The sequence below is a fragment of the Lynx canadensis genome, chromosome E1 (genome assembly GCF_007474595.2).
Source record: "Lynx canadensis isolate LIC74 chromosome E1, mLynCan4.pri.v2, whole genome shotgun sequence".
NCBI lineage: Eukaryota > Metazoa > Chordata > Mammalia > Carnivora > Felidae > Lynx > Lynx canadensis.
In genome coordinates this window covers 46,662,831-46,682,364 of record NC_044316.2, presented here as the reverse complement: position 1 = coordinate 46,682,364, position 19,534 = coordinate 46,662,831, and the positions used below count along the sequence as shown (strand labels likewise).

The 19,534-nt window shown below is 45.5% G+C and overlaps 1 protein-coding gene across 5 annotated transcripts in view; it reads left to right on the top strand.

Annotated features, from left to right (window-relative positions):
- Window positions 1–19,534, top strand: part of PITPNC1 (phosphatidylinositol transfer protein cytoplasmic 1) — a 259,205-nt gene that overhangs the window by 160,146 nt on the left and 79,525 nt on the right. For all 5 annotated transcript variants that reach the window (XM_030295114.2, XM_030295112.1, XM_030295111.1 and 2 more), the window contains exon 5: window positions 6,350–6,421. In XM_030295114.2, coding sequence (XP_030150974.1) covers window positions 6,350–6,421 — 72 coding nt within the window. The remainder of the gene's footprint in view (window positions 1–6,349; window positions 6,422–19,534) is intronic.

Here is a 19,534-nt window from a genome sequence, read left to right as displayed (position 1 = left end):
GGCACGGACGAGAGGATGAGTCCTCAACAACAGAGCAGGTTCGGCGGCAGAGCGAGGCGGAAAAAGCCCAAACCCGCTCTGTGGCATGGCCACCACCCACATCATGGGAAGGACCAATCAAGTGTCCTTTTCTTGCACCGCACCCACAAGCCCACAGCCTCCCAGTGTGTCCATGCACCTCTGCAGCGGAGGATCTCCCCACCCAGTTTATTTTCTCCCCACGGAGCCTGTGAAATCTCGTGAGGACCGGTACGGTGGGACGGGCCAGCACCTGAGGACCTGTCCTGCCAGACACTGCATGGCCCTTTGTTAGATCATTCAGTCTTCACCCCACGGTGCTGAGGTTGGTATCGTCTCCGTTTTATGGGTGAGAAAACGAAGGCTCAAAGGGACTAAGGAATTTACTCCGAATCACACGGTAACTTGTGAAAAAAGAAGCCAGGGCTCGAACTAACGTGCATCTCACTTGAAAATCTGTATTCCTTCTACTGTATTCTTGCTTCCTGTGGGGTCATTGTGTCCTGCGCTCTCTGTGGTCATTGACAAAGCAGTCGACCTCACAGCCGGAGCTACTAAGTTCCAAGAGTACAGAGTCCCCATTTCCTGGGACCTGTTCACACTTCAACTTGAGTAATCTTTTACTCAGATGAAAGCCGGATGGGTGATTTGAAAGGGAAGCAGTGGTTGGATTCTTGAGGTTGGGTGTTGTATTGGCTTTTCTATCGTCACATAACCAATTTCCCACAAACGTAGCAACTTTAAACAACACGCATTTACGGCCTCAGAGTGTCTCCTGGGCGCAGGTTGGCAGGGTCCTGGCTCAGAGCCTCACTCGGCTGGGCTCCAGTCTCATCTGAGGCTCAGGGTCCTCTTCCAAGCTCACTAGTTTTTTGGCAAGTATCGGTTCCTTGCTGTTGTAGGACTGAAGTCCGCTTTTCTCGTTGGCTGGTCTCCAGAGGTGTCTCTCTCTCTCTCTCTCTCTCGCTCTCGCTCTCGCTCTCGGCTCCTGGAGGGTTCCCTCGGGCTCTGGCCACATGGTCCTCTCCCCTCATGGCAGCTCACTTCTTCAAGAGCAGCTAGAATCTCTGCTTCTTCAAAAAATAAGTCTTATGTAAGGTGCACCAACTGATCACCTTGGTAATCCGATCAGAGGGGCTCCTACCCTATGGTGCTCACAGGTGTTGCCCACACTTGAGGGGAAGGAACTGTGCCACGTGTGTTTATCAAGGGCTGGGAATCTTGGGGGCCATCTGAGCATTCTATCTGGCGGGAGGGTTTTAGTCTTTCCTTCAGGTTGTCCTTCATGTTGGGTCACGGGCCAGATGGGACTTGAAGTGTTCGCTGTTCCCAAGTGACTGTACCCTAGAGAGCATAGGAGTCCTCCGAATCCCTTGACGCCTTCCAGGTTCAGCCAATGGGGGACGCTCCTGACGTCTCCCTTCCTGCAGCATGTTCCAGTTGGTTGTGTCTGGGTTCCCCCCTTTTTTTTTTTCCTGCTTCCACACTCCCGATCATTCCTTCAGTGTTATGGAATCCCCCTCCCCGATGGAAATGTGTCAGAATCTTTAGGGGATGTGACGTGTTTGGAGAAAGTCTAGGTTTGGAAGGTGGGGTACTCCACTTTGAGAAATGTGAGAGTGACCAGGTGAGATGGCGTATTCCTAGCTGGAGCAAAGCCCTCCGTCACAGAAGCTTTGATGCCCGAATGACGGGGTGACTGTGACTTACGCCATTCCTCGTGACAGCAGGGAGTGAGGAGGGGGTCTTCTTGATGGAACAGTGTTGCAGACTTCTCTTCTGGCTGGTGAGGCGGACACCCGGCAGCTAATGGTGATGATGGACAAGGAGATAAGTGCTATGACACAGGTACAAACAGAACGCTACCCGCACACATGGGGTCAACATTCTGACATGGGATTTGAGATGGGCTGTGTAGGAGACTTCAGGCTGAGGGAACTGTAGGCAGGAAAAAAACAAAAACAAAAACAAAAAACAAAACATGGCAGCCAGAAGTGTTCCAGGGAGTGGCGAGCACTCTTCTGTGGTGGACTATGGGAGGAATACAGGACAGAGATATAAAGAAAATTAGGATCGGATATAGAAGACTCTAGGTCTTGCCTTTAAGGGGGGAAGCTGAGCCAGCAGGATTTGGGGGTTCACTGGCCATGATGGGTGAGAGTAGTAGATTGAATGGTGTCCCCTCAAAATTCGTGTCCACTGGAACCTCAGAACGTGACCTTTTTGGAAATAGGTTCTTGGCAGATATAATTAGTTAAGGACCTCAAGGTGCAAGATGAAATCACACTAGATTTAAGATGGCCTGAATCTAGTAACTGGTGTCTTATAAGAAAAGGAGAGGACTCCCAGAGAGAAGAAGGTGATGTGAAGACACCGGTAGAGACTGGAGGGAGACAACCACAAACCAGGGAGCCCCTGGGGCCACCAGAAGCTGGAAGAGGCAGGGAAGGGTTCTCCCTGGAGCCTTCCGAGGGAGGGCAGCATTGCCAACACCTTGATTTCAGACTTCTGGGCTCCAGAACTGAGCAGGTAAACTGCTGCGTTATACTACCCTGCCTGTACCAATTTGCTACGGCAGCCCCAGGAATCTCATACAGTGCAGGGAACATTCTAATTCAGTATGGACCTTTCAGTTTGGACCCTTGCTGGGGATGGCCGGCGGGGAGCTGCATACGTGAGAAAAGCAGGTGGAGTTAGACGTCAGCTTGGGAGGCAGCCAGATAACATGGTCTAGGAAAAGTGAGGGGCAGATGAGATTCCCCAGGGGAGAGGGTTTGGTGCAAGAAAATAGGGCAGAGGACAAAATCCTAGGGGACCCCTCCATTGAAGGGGTGGGGGAGGGAACGGAAGGCAGAGAAGGAACCGCTTTCCAGAAAGGTGGAATTCTGGACTCCTACCGAACAGGATAGAGAGTTCCTCAGGGTGTGGACGACAGGGAAGCGATGTTTGTTTGAAAATTCTTTGACTCTCAGTTGTTTCCATACCCTGTTGCTCTGGTTGAGAAGAGGTGAGAGGCGAAAAAACAGCAGAGCATGGGCTACTTTTTAATAGAGTTTGATGGGGAGACAAAGGGAAATGGAATTAATTGTGGATGAAGGAAGGAACATCACCAAGGGTACTTTGACACTAGTTTTTAAGGAAGATGACACCTTTCATGATATTTTTAGGCTGCAGGAAGGAAGCAGGGAGAAGATGCAAGTAATCGACGGAACAAGTTTCCAGGGAAGAGACTTAAAATTTTTTGCTGTGCACCTGCTATGTGCCAGGCACCGTGCTGGGGGTTACTGGAATGATGTCAGTGATCTTCTCAACACTCCTACAGAGTGGAGAAGGGTGGTCTCCCTTCTGTTGCGAGGAAACTGAGGCCGGGAATGCCAAAATACTTTGCTCAAATCCATACATCTCAGATTTGAGCCTGGGTCTGCTGCCCTCACTGCCTCAGTCCTTCTCGTTACGTTATTTTCCACTGGAATACAGAAAGCAACATCTTTGTCTGATTCACAAGGAATAAGAAGCAGCGTATAGAAATAAGCAGATTAGCAGTGGAGGAGAGGGAAGTTGTTGGTGTTTCTATCACATGGCCTCGTTAAACTATGAATCAAAATTACTAGTTGCGAGGGAGGAAGAGGGAAGCCCGCAGACTTCTCTAGACCTGGGTGGTCTAGAGAAGGGAAGGGATTTATGACAACCTCAGTAGTGAGACACAACAGGAAGCCGGCCAGGGAGAAAGAAGAACCTTGCTTAATCACCGAGGCTCTACCAGGATTAGTGGGCTCGGTCTTTAGGGAAGTTAACCTGTGTAGGGCAAGCAGAACTCGATCTCGAGATAGACTTCTAGCCGGAAAGTTTTTAGTGATCTTTCTGGAAATGCCCCAGGCCAGAGATCCTCCACATTCAGAGTCTGAGACACCAGCCTCTGGGGCTCTGAGAACCAGCCATCGGATAGCCCCTGGAGATTATCAGTCCCGAACCGGTGCTATAGGGGAAGACCTTGACCAGCCCAGAGTTGACCTGTCCGATCCGGGTTTTCCCCGCTGCCTCGCCAGAGCCAGGTGTGCTCCCTGCCTCTGGCAAGATTGCCATTCTGATATGAAAATAACCTAAGCCCTTGACTCAAAAATAACAGCATCTGCTAATTTGCATAAGAGGTTTGCATTTCATATTTGGGTTGAATACCCGGATTCATTTGTTTGACCTTAGTTAAGTGGTTTAGAGTTTCAACCGATAAAAACTCCTCGTGGGGTTCCACTCTGATGCACCCGGACCCAGCTCCCCACCCAAGACGGCTCTGTTCTCTCGCCATCTGGCCCTGTGCACACATTAAGTTGATTCTCAGATGAATTATGGGTTAAAAAGGACCGATCAGTTTGCCGGAAGGCTTGACATTTTTAAAAGGGTCTTGGCAGGTGCATCTCTCCAGGTTCACATGTCAAGAGCTCTGCCATGGGGTCTGAGCCGCTCCGATTCCTCCAGGGCCTCGATTCATGAGGAGCAGCCCCTCCTTGGAACCCCCAGGGACTGAGGGTGTGAGGGCAGCAACTGTGGAGTGAGAGATTTGAGAGGAGACAGCAAAGAAGGTGTTAATGAATAATCTCAGAGCCTCATTCTCCATAAAGGCAATTACTGGGATTGATTGTTTCTGTGTTTCCTTAGTCACGGTTCAGTTTGCTTGTTTCACTTGGATTGAGACAGATGAACGCCGAATGCACACAGTCACGTGATGTCAGAATTATCAATGGCACGTCCAAGGCCTCTGCCTTCCTGTACACATGCCACCGGGGTTCTCAGCTAGGCTGAAAGGGGATCCTGGACTTGGGGGGATGAAGCACGTGGGGTGAGGGATTGGGGACTAATGGATTTTAGATAATGCACTGTTTTCTCCCCGTGCACGGGGTAATGAGGTGGTTTTCCAGTGCAAGCCCACATCTGCACCCCCTGGATGGCTTGTGAAACAGATTCCCCGGGCACCTTCCCTGGAGTTTCTGATTCAGTGGGTACGGGGTTGGGCCCAAGAATCGGCATTTCTGACAGGTACTGCTACAGGTGTGGAGACCCCACTTTGAGAACCAGCTTGGGGGCAGGGGTGATGAAAAGCAAGGACACTGGGACCAGGCTACTAGCCTTGCTATCTTGATGCTACTGTTGACGAGCTGTGTGATCACGGGCCGTTTACTTAACCTCTCTTTGCCTCCATTCCGTCGTCTCTAAAGCAGGGCTGATAACAGTAGTATCTACTTCATGGCATAGTTAGGAGGAATAAATGAACGAGCACTTGGACATACCTAGACTGGTGCCTGATATAGAGAATATGTGCTCTGTGCACGTGGGGTAAATAAATGAAAGCCAGACTCAGGATTGTGAGCCTGTCGGCAGACGTCTCATTTCTCCGACACCTGCAGCTCCCAGTGGAGTTGCCGGGTCATTTTACCTATTAGGCCTTCAGTCCCATCTCTGGTGGCCGAGGAAGTCACTGGCCAGCTCAGTGGCAGCAGGAGGGAGGTTACATCAACATCCATCAAAAGCCTCTTCTCAAGCCACCTTAACCCTTGAAGTCCACTTAATGCACACAATGTGGTTCAGTGAGACGGGGATGGTAGGGCAGAGTGTTTGGGGGTTTTTCCCCCTCGTGCTGGCAAAAAGGGGGGCTGCCTTTTACATCAAGCTTACCGCAGCCAATTGCTGTCATTTGCTGAATGCCTCCTCTGCGCCCGGCACTTACACGACTTACACACGTGATGACTTAACCCTCAAAAAGTCACTCCTGGGTAATAGTTATTATGCCCATATTAATACTGCCGCGGCTCAGAAAAATTAAATGACTTGTCCAAACTCACATAGCTATCCAGTCATAAATTCGAAACGAAAAGCCAGGTGTGTCTGACTTCGGTAATCTGTTATCTTAAAGCTCTCCCATACTAATTACCTCCCTTACTTTATGGGAATACTTACGTGAAGGTGAAGGCTGGGTCCCCAGCAGTGACAGCTTCTCGCCGCAGAGGTCAGCACCCCGGGACCGGACCTGCCTCTGTTTCAGGGGTTCGCTTTTCTAAAGCCTGTGGTAGGACTGACAGAACGTATTCTTTCTGGAAATGGACAACGTGCCTTCCATTGCTTGGTCATTCTCTCCGGCCTGGCTTCTGGATGCGATTGTGTTCATGTTGCCAAGGGCGGCTTTTCTGTCCGAATTTGGATGTTGACCTAGTATCTTAACATTGCTGATCGAGAATGGTGCTCCCGACGTGATGGTCAGGAGAGCATCTGGCGGCCGTACTGAGGGTGTAAAGAGAGGAAGAATGGTATGCTAATGAAACTTTCCTTTTTTTTCCCGTAGTGTTCCTTTCTGCCAAAATTCTCCATTCATATAGAAACCAAGTATGAAGACAACAAAGGAAGCAACGACCGCGTGAGTAGAGCCCCCATGGTTTTGGGGTTTTTTTTGATAATTTATTGTCAAGTTAGCTAACATACTGTGTATACAGTGTGCTCTTGGTTTTGGGGGTAGATTCCCATGATTCTTCGCTTACATACAACACCCAGGGCTCATCCCAACAGGTGCCCCCCTCAATGCCCATCACCCATTTTCCCTGCCCCCCCACCCCCTACCCCCATTAACCCTCAGTTTGTTCTCTGTTTAAACGTCTCTTGTGGTTTGCCCCCTCTCTGTTTGTAACTTATTTTTCCTTCCCTTCCCCTATGTCTTAAGTTTCTCAAATTCCACATGAGTGAAAACAAGGTATCTGTCCTCCTCTGACTGACTTGTTTCACTTAGCGTAATACCCTCCAGTTCCATCCACATTGTTGCAAATGGCAGGATTTCATTCTTTTTGATTGCCGAGTAATACTCCATTGTATATATATACACCACATCTTCTTTATCCATCAGTGGACATTTGTAGAACCCCCATTTTGTACCGTGCCCTCATCCGCTGGGCTCTCAGAGTCGCGGCGCTTTTCACAGCCCCTTGGGTGGCCAGGCCCAGCACCCAGCAGGAGGATCTGTACCTAGGACCCCAGACAAGTTCTGGCATTTGCTTTCTGGGGCCATTTCCCTGGGATTTCTCCCTGGAATTACTTTGCAGTCCCGCCTTTCTTCCCATCTTTATGTACTTTCCATGGGCCTCCGTGCGGAAATCTCTGTGGCCTGGAGTGGTTGTCACTGGCATTTGAGGGGGACGGTGGGGACCTTGAACTCCAGGATTCGGTTTCTGGTCATTGGATTGAGCATACGTCTTCTCAGTGACTGTTCACATTTACCTAGAAAAATGAATGCAAGCAAATATATGTGCGCATGCTGTATATTTTTTCGGGACTATGCTTATATTCACATATATACACACATATCCCACATTAAAATCAGTTTGCCCCTCCTGCAAAATACTTACCTTGTGGGACATTCTGACTCTTACTAGATCTCAGCCATGAAGTTGATTAGTATTGCTGAGAATCCATCTTCTGACCTAGCATTTACGCCAGCCTCTTTCTGTTGGGGCAATATAATTTTGAATTGCCTTCTCTTGGGGAGTGGATGTTTTGACCTGTCGAGAGCCTCACCCTGAGATTGGGCTATGGGTTCCATCAGGATCCACTCAGGGAAGAGCCTGGATCGAGAAGCTACACGTCTTCTTCTACGTCATTTACGTGTTTTGCATTTGTGGAGAATGATGAAGACTGAGACCGGGTCATAACGGTCAAGAGAGAGTTTCCTGACTAGGTGATCCCTGTGGTGCCTTGACACTGCCAAGGGAATGCAAAACAGGATGCAGGAAGTTGTGGAGGTAACGAAGTGCCACGAGGCAAGATGTAAGGACTCCTAAGCATCAGCAACTTGAAATCTTTTATTCATGTGAAAACAGTCACTGAAAAGAACTAAGAAACCCTTTAGAAAGAACAACGTTGGCCAGGCCTACTCTATGGCTCTTTACATTGATATCTTCTAGAAATATCTTCTAGAAAGTTCCTGCCTGTGGCAGTAACAAATTCTTCTAGAAGGTGTAGGTGTATTTGTGGGGAACACAGCTTGCTTGCCCTTTCAAGGTGGAATCTGCCCGGACAGAGCGTGAGTGGTTCCCAAGGGGCGTCACTCAAGAACTACCTTTCACACCAGCTTGGGGTGGGAGGAAACTCATTTATTCACTCAGTCTTCAGCAAGGGCGTATCAAGCACCTTCTATTTACATGTCACTGTATGAATTGTATGCATGGTATTAAAAAAAATGCAGGCTCGATTCTCAAACGTCAGGTACTCCTAGTTTAGCTGGGGGAAAAACCAACAGAGTGAATAATTTAAAATATAAGCACAATAATGGGCTTCCCTTCCTTCAGTGTAGAGAGCCACCACTGCTAAGCCCTGAGAGTGGAAAGAGCTGACAGGGCAGCATTCCGTAATGAGCCCTGTACAGTTGTCCCCCCCATCGCTGGAGAGGAAAAATCCATTCCAAGACCCCCAGGGGATGCCTGAAACCACAGATAATACCGAACTGTGTATATACGTGTTTTTTCTTACATATATGTACCCATTATAAAGTTTAATTTATAAATTAGGCACAAATAAGAAATCAACAGCCGCAGTCATAAAATAGAACAATATAACAATATTCTTTAGCTTTTACTAAAGCTAATAATAACTTATTATATGAATATGATCTCTCTCTCTCTCTCTCTCTCTCTCAAAATATCTGATTGTTCTCAGCCTTTTTGTGATGATGTGAGGTGATAAAATGCGTACGTGATGAGATGAAGCGAGTTGAATGATGTAGGCAGTGACGTAACCATTAGGCCGCTATTGACCTTTTGGTGACAGGTCCGATGGAGGGAGGTTCATCTGCTTCTAGACCACGGGTGACCGTGGGTAACCGAAACCGCGGAACGCGACATGCGGACAAGGGGATATTACTATATTTGCAGGGACTGACTTGGCTTGTACCAGGTCACTTCAGCTTCCTGAACTAAGTTAAGAAACCTGGAGTTTATCAGGGGTCAGCAAACTACCTTTTTTGTCAATAAAGTTTTATTGGAACACAACCACACGCTCACTCATTTGTGTATCATCTAAGCTGCTTTCATGCTACAACGGCAGAGTTTTATAATTGCAACAGAGCTCATGTGGCCCATAAAACCTAAACTATTTACTACTTGAAAAATGTTTGCTCTTGCTCACCCCTGGTTGGAGGGACTCACATCAGAACAGCACCCAGCAGATCTCAGAATTTGACCACTTGATAGATCTCACCATCTGTCCCAGCCAAATGCCCTCTCCAGAATTCCTGGAACTTTCCAGAGGAGAGAGGAATGCCACTGGCTGGGGTACCCTCCCCCCATAAGTTCAGGATCTCCAATGGTTAGCGTCCCTTGGTGGTTGGTAACCTCAAGGGAAAAGTTTGGGACCATATCCCTGTCAGCAGCCTGAAATAAAAGGTGCTGTGGTGGCCAACTACATTAAAACCTCAATGTCTAAAATAATGTTACATCGTACTTAAACTTGAACCCTTGGTAAAATAATGACTTTTCTCTCTCTCTCTCTTTTTTTTTTTTTAATGTTTATTTATTTTTGAGAGAGAGAGAGAGAGACAGAGAGACAGAGTGTGAGGAGGGGAAGGGCAGAGAGAGAGGGAGACACAGAATCCAAAGTAGGCTCCAGACTCTGAGCTGTCAGCACAGAGCCCGACTTGGGGCTCAAGCTCACAAACCGCAGGATCACGACCTGAGCTGAAGTCGGATGCTTAACCAACTGAGCCACTCCCAATAATGACTTTTCTGATTGGAAAATTAATACATGGTTATTAAAACCTGGAAAATGCAAAAGGGTACCCCCCAAAAAAGGAAAAGAAAAGCCAGTAATTTTTCTGTAATTTAGAGATTACTGCTGATAGCACTTCATGTTCATGTTGCAGACCATTAATAAATTTATTTTTTGACCAATTCCCCCAATATTGAATCACTCAGTAGACTGTTTTTAACATGTCGTGATGTATCCTTCCCTATATGATTTAAAAAAAATTTTTTTTAATGTTTACTTATTTTTGAGAGAGAGAGAGAGCAAGCGAGCATGAGCGGGGTAGGGGCAGAGAGAGAGGAAGACACAGAATCCGAAGCAGGCTCCAGGCTCTGACCTGTCAGCACAGAGCCCAATGCGGGGCTCGAACCCGTGAACCGTGAGATCGTGACCTGGGCCGAAGTCAGACGCTGAACTGACTGAGCCACCCAGGCGCCCCTTCCCTGTATCATTTTTAATGGCTGCACTGTATTCCACACTTAAGTGTACTTGAAATGGGCTCGACCTTTTTGATGTTTCCTTGTGGCTGAGGACCATCAGGAAACGGGTGATACAGAGCAGACGTGCCTGCACTGCTTTAAGCAGCACAATCTGAAAATAGGGTGGGGGATAAATGTTTTCAAATATCTTTCAGTCTTTACAAACAAATTCTCCTGCTTTCTCTTTTCCTCTATGGCTCTGTCCTCATGAGCAGATTGTACCTGCGCCATTCGGAGAGGCGTGAGGGCATGCGCAGGCTCACCATGATCCCCATGGGTTGATAGGACCAGCGTGATCTTCTGGTTTATTCTCTCTGCTGAATTCAAACAGTCAAAAAGAATGTCCATGGTTGTCATTTTATTATCTCGTATCCCTTTGTGGTAGGTGCTGAGTTCCTTTCACTACTCTGGTAGGACTGTGAAATCCCAGGTTAGCCACACTAAAGTCAGGACCCGGGGTTGGCATCAGCATCCTCTGTCCTTGCCCTCGGAGACCTGGGCCGGTCCACAAGAGAAGCGCTAAGCCCCCGGGCACTCGCATGCAGTCCTTGTCAGCACAGTTTGCTGCCTCCAGGAGAAATGCCAGCTGTTGTCCCCTGGATTGCCGCCTCCTCCCCAGCTTGCTGACTGCCCGTGGGGTCCTGGGCTTCATCTCTCTGTCATGGCGCCCAACTTGTCTAAGCTCCCACCCCAGCCTCTGCCTGGCTCCACTCCATAGATCCCCAGGTCTTGCTTTAGACCAGACAGGCCAACCCTGGCCTGATTAGACTTCTTTGCCCGTTCGCCTTCCTCCGATTTCCATATTCAACAGCAGCTGTTGGTCGCCAGCTGCTTCAAGGTTGGTCCCAGGGAGGCGGCAAAGGAAGACTTCATTGGTTTTCATTCACACTTGTTAATGCTTCAAAATCAGAACGTGACAAATACATATTTATGTAATAATACTTAAACTGTTAAAGGATAGCTTTGTCCAGGGGTTCAAAGCTAGAGCCTTCAGCAGATGGTGTGCGCTGACATGTCCTTTTTCTGTCCGGGGAGCCGAACGGAGTTGTTGGTGGGAGGCATAGCTAGTTGCTAGAGAAAGTAGCAGAGTCGTGGGCTCTTTCTCTGGTCTCACTGCTTTGCCAAATCATTTAATAAACTCAGTGTATTTCTTTGCATCTTCTGAGCGTATAGTCTTATCGTTCCATCCTTCATATTGCTATCTGTACCCTGTTTCCTCCCCTACCTGCCAAAAACTTAATGAAATTGATGACAGACGATAAGAAGCAATAATTAAATTGAAAGACGCCAGTGATAATCATATTGATGAGTGATTGAATAGAGTACATGTTGCTATCCCATTATCAATTACCGTGCAAGTAATTTTTTTTTACGTGTCCCGCTATCTAGTAAAAAAAAAAAAGTAGTGGGATGACTAGCTATAAATATCTTCTCCTTCTTGTTAAAATAAAACGCGTATATTGATGATTGTGAAAACCCCGTAAGTTGTGATTACATTCACCGGGGCACAGTGGGAAAGTTGTCTTAAATTGAGGCCCATTTATTTTATGCGCATAATGATGAGACTTATTTAGGTTTTAATTAGCGCTGGGGAGGCCAGCACCACGCCAGGGTAGGGATCTGTTGTTTGTCCGAGGCCATAAATCTAGGTCTGGGAGAGTCCCTGTGTAGCTGCCGCCGGGCGACGGTGGCTCAGTGGGGTTAATGGGGAGCCAGCCGCCGTGCCTTTACTTCCTCTTCCAGACAAAGTCAGCACCATTTAAAGCAGTGGCTCTCGGGGCGCCTGGGTGGCGCAGTCGGTTAAGCGTCCGACTTCAGCCAGGTCACGATCTCGCGGTCGGTGAGTTCGAGCCCCGCGTCGGGCTCTGGGCTGATGATGGCCCAGAGCCTGGAGCCTGCTTCCGATTCTGTGTCTCCCTCTCTCTTTGCCCCTCCCCCGTTCATGCTCTGTCTCTCTCTGTCCCAAAAATAAATAAACGTTGAAAAAAAAAATAAAAAAAAAAAATAAAGCAGTGGCTCTCAACCTTAGCCGCACACTGGAGTCACCTGAGAAGTTTGAACAACAGCTCATGGCTGAGTTCCATCCCTCTGGGTTTCTGATTTTATTGGTCCTGGGTGCAGACTGGGTTAAGGCAGGTAAGACACATGAAGCATAGAACATGAGCCCTCTAGGAATGCCAAAGTCTCCCATCAGGAGTGTCTGCAGTTTTAGAGACTCTATCCATCCTCCAATTAAACCTGATATGTTCTCTTGGGGGTAAGATATGCAACCCCTCCCCGCCACCCCATTTGAAGTCTAGACCAATGGTCGTCAGTGGTGGCCACGCATTAAAGTCACTTGGGAAGTTTTAGCACTCACTGATGCCACTGTCCCATCCCTCCACGAGTCTGATTTCATTTGTCTGGAATGGGGTCTGGGCATTGGGATTTGTAAAGCTCCCCCAGGTGAATCCAAGGTGTGTCCAAGCTGAGAAGTATAGATTTTAAAGGAAATATTAAGCGCTATTTAAAACCAACTGTGAACGCTTAGGAAATCGGGTTCTCCCAATTTCTTCGCTTCTTCATACCGCAGGAAACAGAACAGTTTACAAAAAGCGTGTTTATGTAACCATCAGCACCACCCACACACACAGTAAAAGGGCCTTAGGGCACCGTATTTATTCTTGTTTAGCCATTATTCCTCAGCAAAAAGACTCCTCTGATCAGGTGGAAAGAATGTCCAGCTTAGTTCCTGGAAGAATGAGTCTGTGTCCTTCACAGAGCTCTCCTTGGAGGTTGCCTAAAAGTGGCATGTGAATCTATTTAGTTTCTGGTTCAGCTGTGTTATAATCAGAGAACACAAAGTCATCCCTTGTGAAACAAACAGATCAGTATTGAAGTCCCAGCTTCGTGACCTTAAGCAATGGAGTGTTGGTTTCTTTATCGAGAAAGGAGAGTAAATAATGCTTGCATCACAAGGATTCATACAGGTTCATTTACCTGGAAACACTTCATAAACTGTAGAGTGCTGTGAAAATATTAGTTTTTTTCTGTTACGGTCATACCTTGGCATTAACTCCCGTTAATGATTTCCTAGCAAGGCCCTGCTTTTGTCTGAATTGTCAATAAGCTACTTCTTAGTCAACAAGCGTCGAGTACTAATGTGCTGGGCGTTATAACCAGCAGTGAGGAGACAGCAATAAGACCGACAAGGCCTCCACCATTCCTGGAGTAGGCCAAAACAGATGAACAAGCAGGTAAACAAAGGATTCCAGCTGTAGTAAATGCAAAGAAGGCAATAAATGTGGTGGAGAGGTGGGGGGAGGTGCTCGGCTCGAAGCCAGGTGGTCAGGAAATGCCTCTCGGAAGAGGTGACAGGTCCAGGTGCCACGTGAGCATGGAAGGAGCCAACCGTCTGAAGGGTCGTCCGGGAAAGGAGACTGTTGTAGGCGGAATTGTGTCCTCCCAGGACCCCTATGTTGAAGTACCTCAGCATGTGACTGTGTTTGGCGATAAGGCTTTGCAGAGGTTGATGAAGTTAAACGAGGCCATTAGGGTGGGCCCTTATCCAACCTGACTGTTGTCCTTACAGAAGAGGAAACTGGGACACACAAAACCAGAGGTGTGTCAGTCCAGAGGAAAGACCATATAAAGACACAGCAAAAATATGGCGACCTGTAGGCTGAGGGGAGAGGTCTCAGAGGAAATTAAACCTGCCAACGCCTTGATTGTGGACTTGTAGCTTCGGATTGCATTGTTTAAGCCACTCATCTGTGATATTTTGTTAAGGCAGCCCTAGTAAACTACCACAGGGACTAACACAGCCCCTGACACAGCCTGATATGTTCTAGGAACTGTCAGAAAACCAGTGGCCAGAGCAGTAGCTGTTCAGAAATGAAATTTGTAAATTGTTTTTTATTCTCTTAAGTTTTTATTTATTTTTGAGGAAGTGTGAGTAGGGGAGGGGCAGAAAGAGGGGCAGAAAGAATCCCAAGCAGGCTCCACACTGGCAGCGAGGAGTCCGATGCAGGGCTCGAACTCATGAACCATGAGATCATGACCCGAGCCGAAGTCGGATGCTTAACTGACTGAGCCACCCAGGCGCCCCCCCCCCCCCAAATTTTTTTTAAGTATCGAGGAACACCTGGCTGGCTCATCAGAAGAGCATGTGACATTTGATCTCGGGGTCATGAGTTCAAGCCCTGCATTAGGATTACTTACATAAATAAACCTAACGACAAAAAAAAAGTATTGGAAGCTAGATGACGTAAGACCTGTGAGCCCATGGCAAAGAGTTTGGATTTTAGCACAGTGGGAAGCTATGCAAGTATTTTAAACAAAGGCAAGACACGATATTTATGGGCTTATAAAATAAACTTTTTGGTTTGGAATAATCTTAAATTTACAGTAAAGTTGCAAAGATAGGACAGAGTTTGCATATACCCTTTACCCAGCTTCCCCTAATGTTAACATCTTACGTAAACCCGCTACGTTTCTCATAACCGTGGGCTTTATTCAGATTTCACCAGTTTTCCCACTAATGTCCTTTTTCGGTTCCAGAATCCACTTTAGGAGACCACGTTGCTGTATGTCATTTATGTTGTTAAATGTTTGCTCTGGCTGTTCTATGGAGACTATGTGGTAGGGAGAGCAAGAGTGGGAGCAGGAGGGAGGACAGTTGGCAAGCGGTCGTAATCATCCAGACCAAAGATAATGGTGGCTTGGGCTGGAGATGTGACAATGGATAAAGAGAGGAAGGATAGATATATTTTGGAAACAGACCAACTTGCTTTTGCACTTGATGCATTAGAGGAGGGGGGCGTAAGTATGACCTCAGGATATCCAGCTTTGTCTCCTGACCCTGATTGCCATCGGGGGGAACAGTGCAGGGGTTTCACCCGAGATACAGTCAGTTTGAGGTGCCATTGAGACTTACAACTGGAACCAGCAGGTAAGGAGTTGGATATAGGAATCTGGAGTTCGGAGAGGTGTGTAGGTCATGACCCAGAGACAGAAATAAGTAAAGTTATCTAGGGAGAGAAGTGACAGCAAAATGAAAGTTCCAGTGCTCCAGGATGGAGAACACCCTGGTCCTGAGAAGGACCTTGGCTTTCAAGTCCAGCTTCTGATTATTATTATCTCTTCTTGGTTATCTCATTTTTGGGGGGTGCGTGGGTGGCTCAGTCGGTGAAGCGTCCCACTCCTGATTTCAGCTCAGGTCACGATCTCACAGTTCGTGAGCTCAAGCCCCACATTGGGTTCTGTGTTTACAGTATGGAGCCTGCTTGGGATTCTCTCTCTCTCTCTCTCTCTCTCTCTCTCTCTCTCTCTCTCTCCCCCCCCATCCCTCTCCTTTTCTCTCTCTCTGTCTCTCAAAATAAATAAATAAAAGAAAAAAAAGACTCATTTTCGAGGCAGCTGGCTGGCTTGGTTGATGGATCATGTGACTCTTGATTTCAGAGTTGTGAGTTCGATCCCCACATCGGGTGCCCAGATTACTTAAAAATAAACTCTTAAAAAAAAAAAAGACTGATTTTCAATCACTAAATTGTGCTTGGTTTTAGGGAATTAGATTATCTCATTTAGTTAACTGAGAAATCTAGTTTCTTCTCCTGGGTGGGTGCCTTCTTTGGAGAACTGAGTAAACATTTCAATGCTTTGACTGCTTATCTTGCATTGCTGTGGAGAGTTGGCCAGAAAAGTTCTCCTCTTGGCCACAAATAGCTTCCACTGATAGTTACCAACTGACAAAGAGGGAATTTTATCATAAGGATAACTCTGTTTATCGAGGATTCTTTTTTTGAAATTTATTTGTTTATTTTGAGAGAGAGAGAGAACAAGCAGAGGAGGGGCAGAGAGAGGGAGAGGGAAAGAATCCCAAGCAGGCTCTGCACTGTCAACATGGAGCCCAACGGGGGGGGGGGGGGGGGGTTGAACTCACAAACCAAGAGGGAGGTCATGACCTGAGCCAAAATCAAGAATCAGACGCTTAACTGACTGAGCTACCCAGGCGCCCCTTGAACATTTATTATTGCAGTAGTCATTATGAAGTTTGTTTCATTATTAGTATTACTTTTGTATTTTTTGAAGTTTATTTTATTTATTTTATTTATTCTGAGAGGGAGAGAGAGAATCCCAAGCGGGTTCCGCACTGTCAGTGCCGAGCCCGATGTGGGGCTCGAACTCACGAACCGTGAGATCATGACTTGAACTGGATGCTTAACCAACTGAGCCACCCAGGTGCCCCATTACTTTCATATTTTTAACATAAAGAGGATGACATGGATGGATGTACAGTAAAATAATTTGTTTGCAGATTTCAAAATTTACTAAAATCAATTTACAAAGCAGGGGGCCAGTGAGAACTATAGAATCCATATTTACAGGTCTCTGAAGCTGATCTTCTTTTCCTTAAATGACTTCTCATTGAGTCTTATAGAAAGTAAAAAGCATTTGCTTTATTTTTAGATGTGATCTCTGATGTCTTCAACTTTTATGGTTCTCTTTTTAACCTTATTATAACCAGCCACCTACGAAATCTGTAATTTTCTCTAATATAACAGTACATGCTAAAAAGAAGGTTGCACAAAATACCCCCATTTGCGGTTTCAAAGGATTATTATCCACTGTGGTCCATGACGTGGAAAGTCACTGTCCTTGCTCACTCCATGTCTAACAGTATCATTTTGAGGACAATGGAAAACAGGTCAGGTTTGATTCCTTAAGATGGTAACTTTGCTGTTTGTGGTATAATTTGTGATCTGAGAGCTGGATGTAAAAGACATGTGAACAAAAGTAGCATCTATCCAACTAGCTTTCTGATTCTCAAAGTTGTACTCAGAATGCATGTTACCTCTGCATTCAGAGCTAGAACATACTGCTCATGATCATTAGTAGTAGTCAATAGCTTAGAGCAATATTTGCTTTCTGTCGAGGCTTGGTTCGCAGATGCTCTGGTAAATGCAAAAAGGCCTGGTGGTTAGTTCTAAGGGTTAGGAAGACCGTTAACCAGACTGGTCAAAAGCAGCGTAATCAAAGGGACAAGGCTGAATCATGGTTGGGAAACCAGAAATCAGGGCTAGAAAAGCAACACCAACTACAAGGTCTAGGTGACCGTTTAAGCTATTACAGTAATAATTGGCTCAAGCAAGAGTCATCAATGGATGCTAAAACCACGGAAGGAAACAGTATTGGGGAACAGGAATTCATGCTGTCTCAAAGCATTATAAGATTCTGTATTAATTATAAACAGTAGAGAAATATATTGGATACCATCAAGTAAGCAAATTTTACATCACCAGTAATAGGACGCACTGACATAATGTGCCTCCCATTGTGACACACTGAGAACACGACATCACCTGTGGATTCTTGCCAGAAATGCTTAACCTGGATCAATCAGGAGGAAACAATCAGACAAACCCAAATTGAAAGACATTCTACAAAACGACTAGCCAAAACTTTTTAAAAGAACATGTCGTTAACTTGGGGAACTGCCCTCAATTAATGACTAAAGTAATCCAGCTACTAAATTTAAGGCCCAATCTTTGATTGGATTCTGAATTAACAGGGGGTGGGCCAGCGCAGAGGACAAGGAAAAATATTCTTGGGACATTTGGGGAAATTTGAATATGGACCATATATTAGGTAAATAGTATGGTATAGTATTGAGGCAATCTTAAATTTCTTGCCTGTGGTCTGTGCTTTGTGGATATATGGAATGTCTTGTTCTTTGTTCTTGGGAGATACGTGCCGGCATATTCAGGAATGAAGTGTCATGCGATGTATCTTACTGTCACATGGTACAGCCAAAAATAAAATTTTATTTATATAGGTTTTATTTTCTTTAAAAAAAGCCTTTTAAAAATTGAGGAACTGTTCACATGTTGCAATGAGATGTCAAAAAACTTACTCAAGGTTGCACAATGAGTCTTTTGTTTTTCTTTCTTTTTTTTTTTTTACCCAGGTGGTATGGGTTTTATCAATCATATACCATGTGATTTTATTTCTATGCTTTGACTCATCACCGTAGTATGTATGTATATATATATATATATATATATATATATATACATATACATATATATATATATATATAAAATTGTCAAGTTGGCTAACATACAGTGTATACAGTGTGCTCTTGGTTTTAGGGGTAGATTCCCATAATTCATCATTTATATACAACACCCAGTGCGCATCCCAACAAATGCCCTCCTCGATGCCCATCACCCATTTTCCCCTCTCCCCCGCCCCCCTGTTTTTCTTTTTTTTGTACCACAAAACAAGTTTTCAGTCCTCTTTCTTTCCAATGATATCCTGATTTCATTAATGAAATAGGGGGAAATATGAGCCTAATCAGAACTATTGTTATTAGCATCAACATTGATTCTATTCATTCAAAAGATATTTATGAATTGGAGATTTTTTTGAACTGCAGAAACCCTAGGTTCACTGTGAGAAATTTCACTCTCTGGGATGTGTCCTGAAATTTTGAAAGGGCAGATAAGATGATTTAGACTAGCCTTCTAAGTGTACCCTTCTGCTAAGGGTTAGAGCCCAGGCTATGTGCCTCTCTAGATGTTTGTATACTACCCTATTTGTGCCTCCTTCCCTTTATCTTGTCATGCTAAATAGTAATTGCTCATTTAATCACTCATAAACTCATTTAAAGCTGAATAAGGTCAGATAGCATGAGTAATATCAACACATCTTTAAAGTATCTGGGAGCAATCTAACTTTCATAGACAAAAAAGGACATAACAAAGACGTGAATAAATGATAAATGCTCCATGTTCCTGGATGGCTAAACTAAAGACAATAAAGAAGTAAGTCATTTTCTAAATTAACTTCCAAATTAATTGTAATGCCATTCAAAATCCCAACAGGATTGTCATAAATTGATTGTAAAATTGAAATGAGGAATAAAAGTCTAAAAATAACCAGAACAAATTTTGAACAAAGAACAAGAAGAGGAGATTTATCCCACCAGATAACAAAAACATATTAAAAGAGCATGGTATTGGCACAAAGACAGGAGTAGATCTAAGGTGATGAGGGAAGTTTGATACATAGTAGATAAAGCAACTCAAATTATTAGGGAGATTAATTGGGTCATTTTCTCAGAAAATGAAGTTGAGTCAATTGACTATTCATATGGAAAAATAAAATTAGATCCCTACCTCACTCCGTATGAAAAACTAATCTCCCAAAGAAGTATACAAACCTAAGTATGGATAGCCATTAAAATCACTTAAGCATATTCTGTTTATGGATACGTTTACATACCA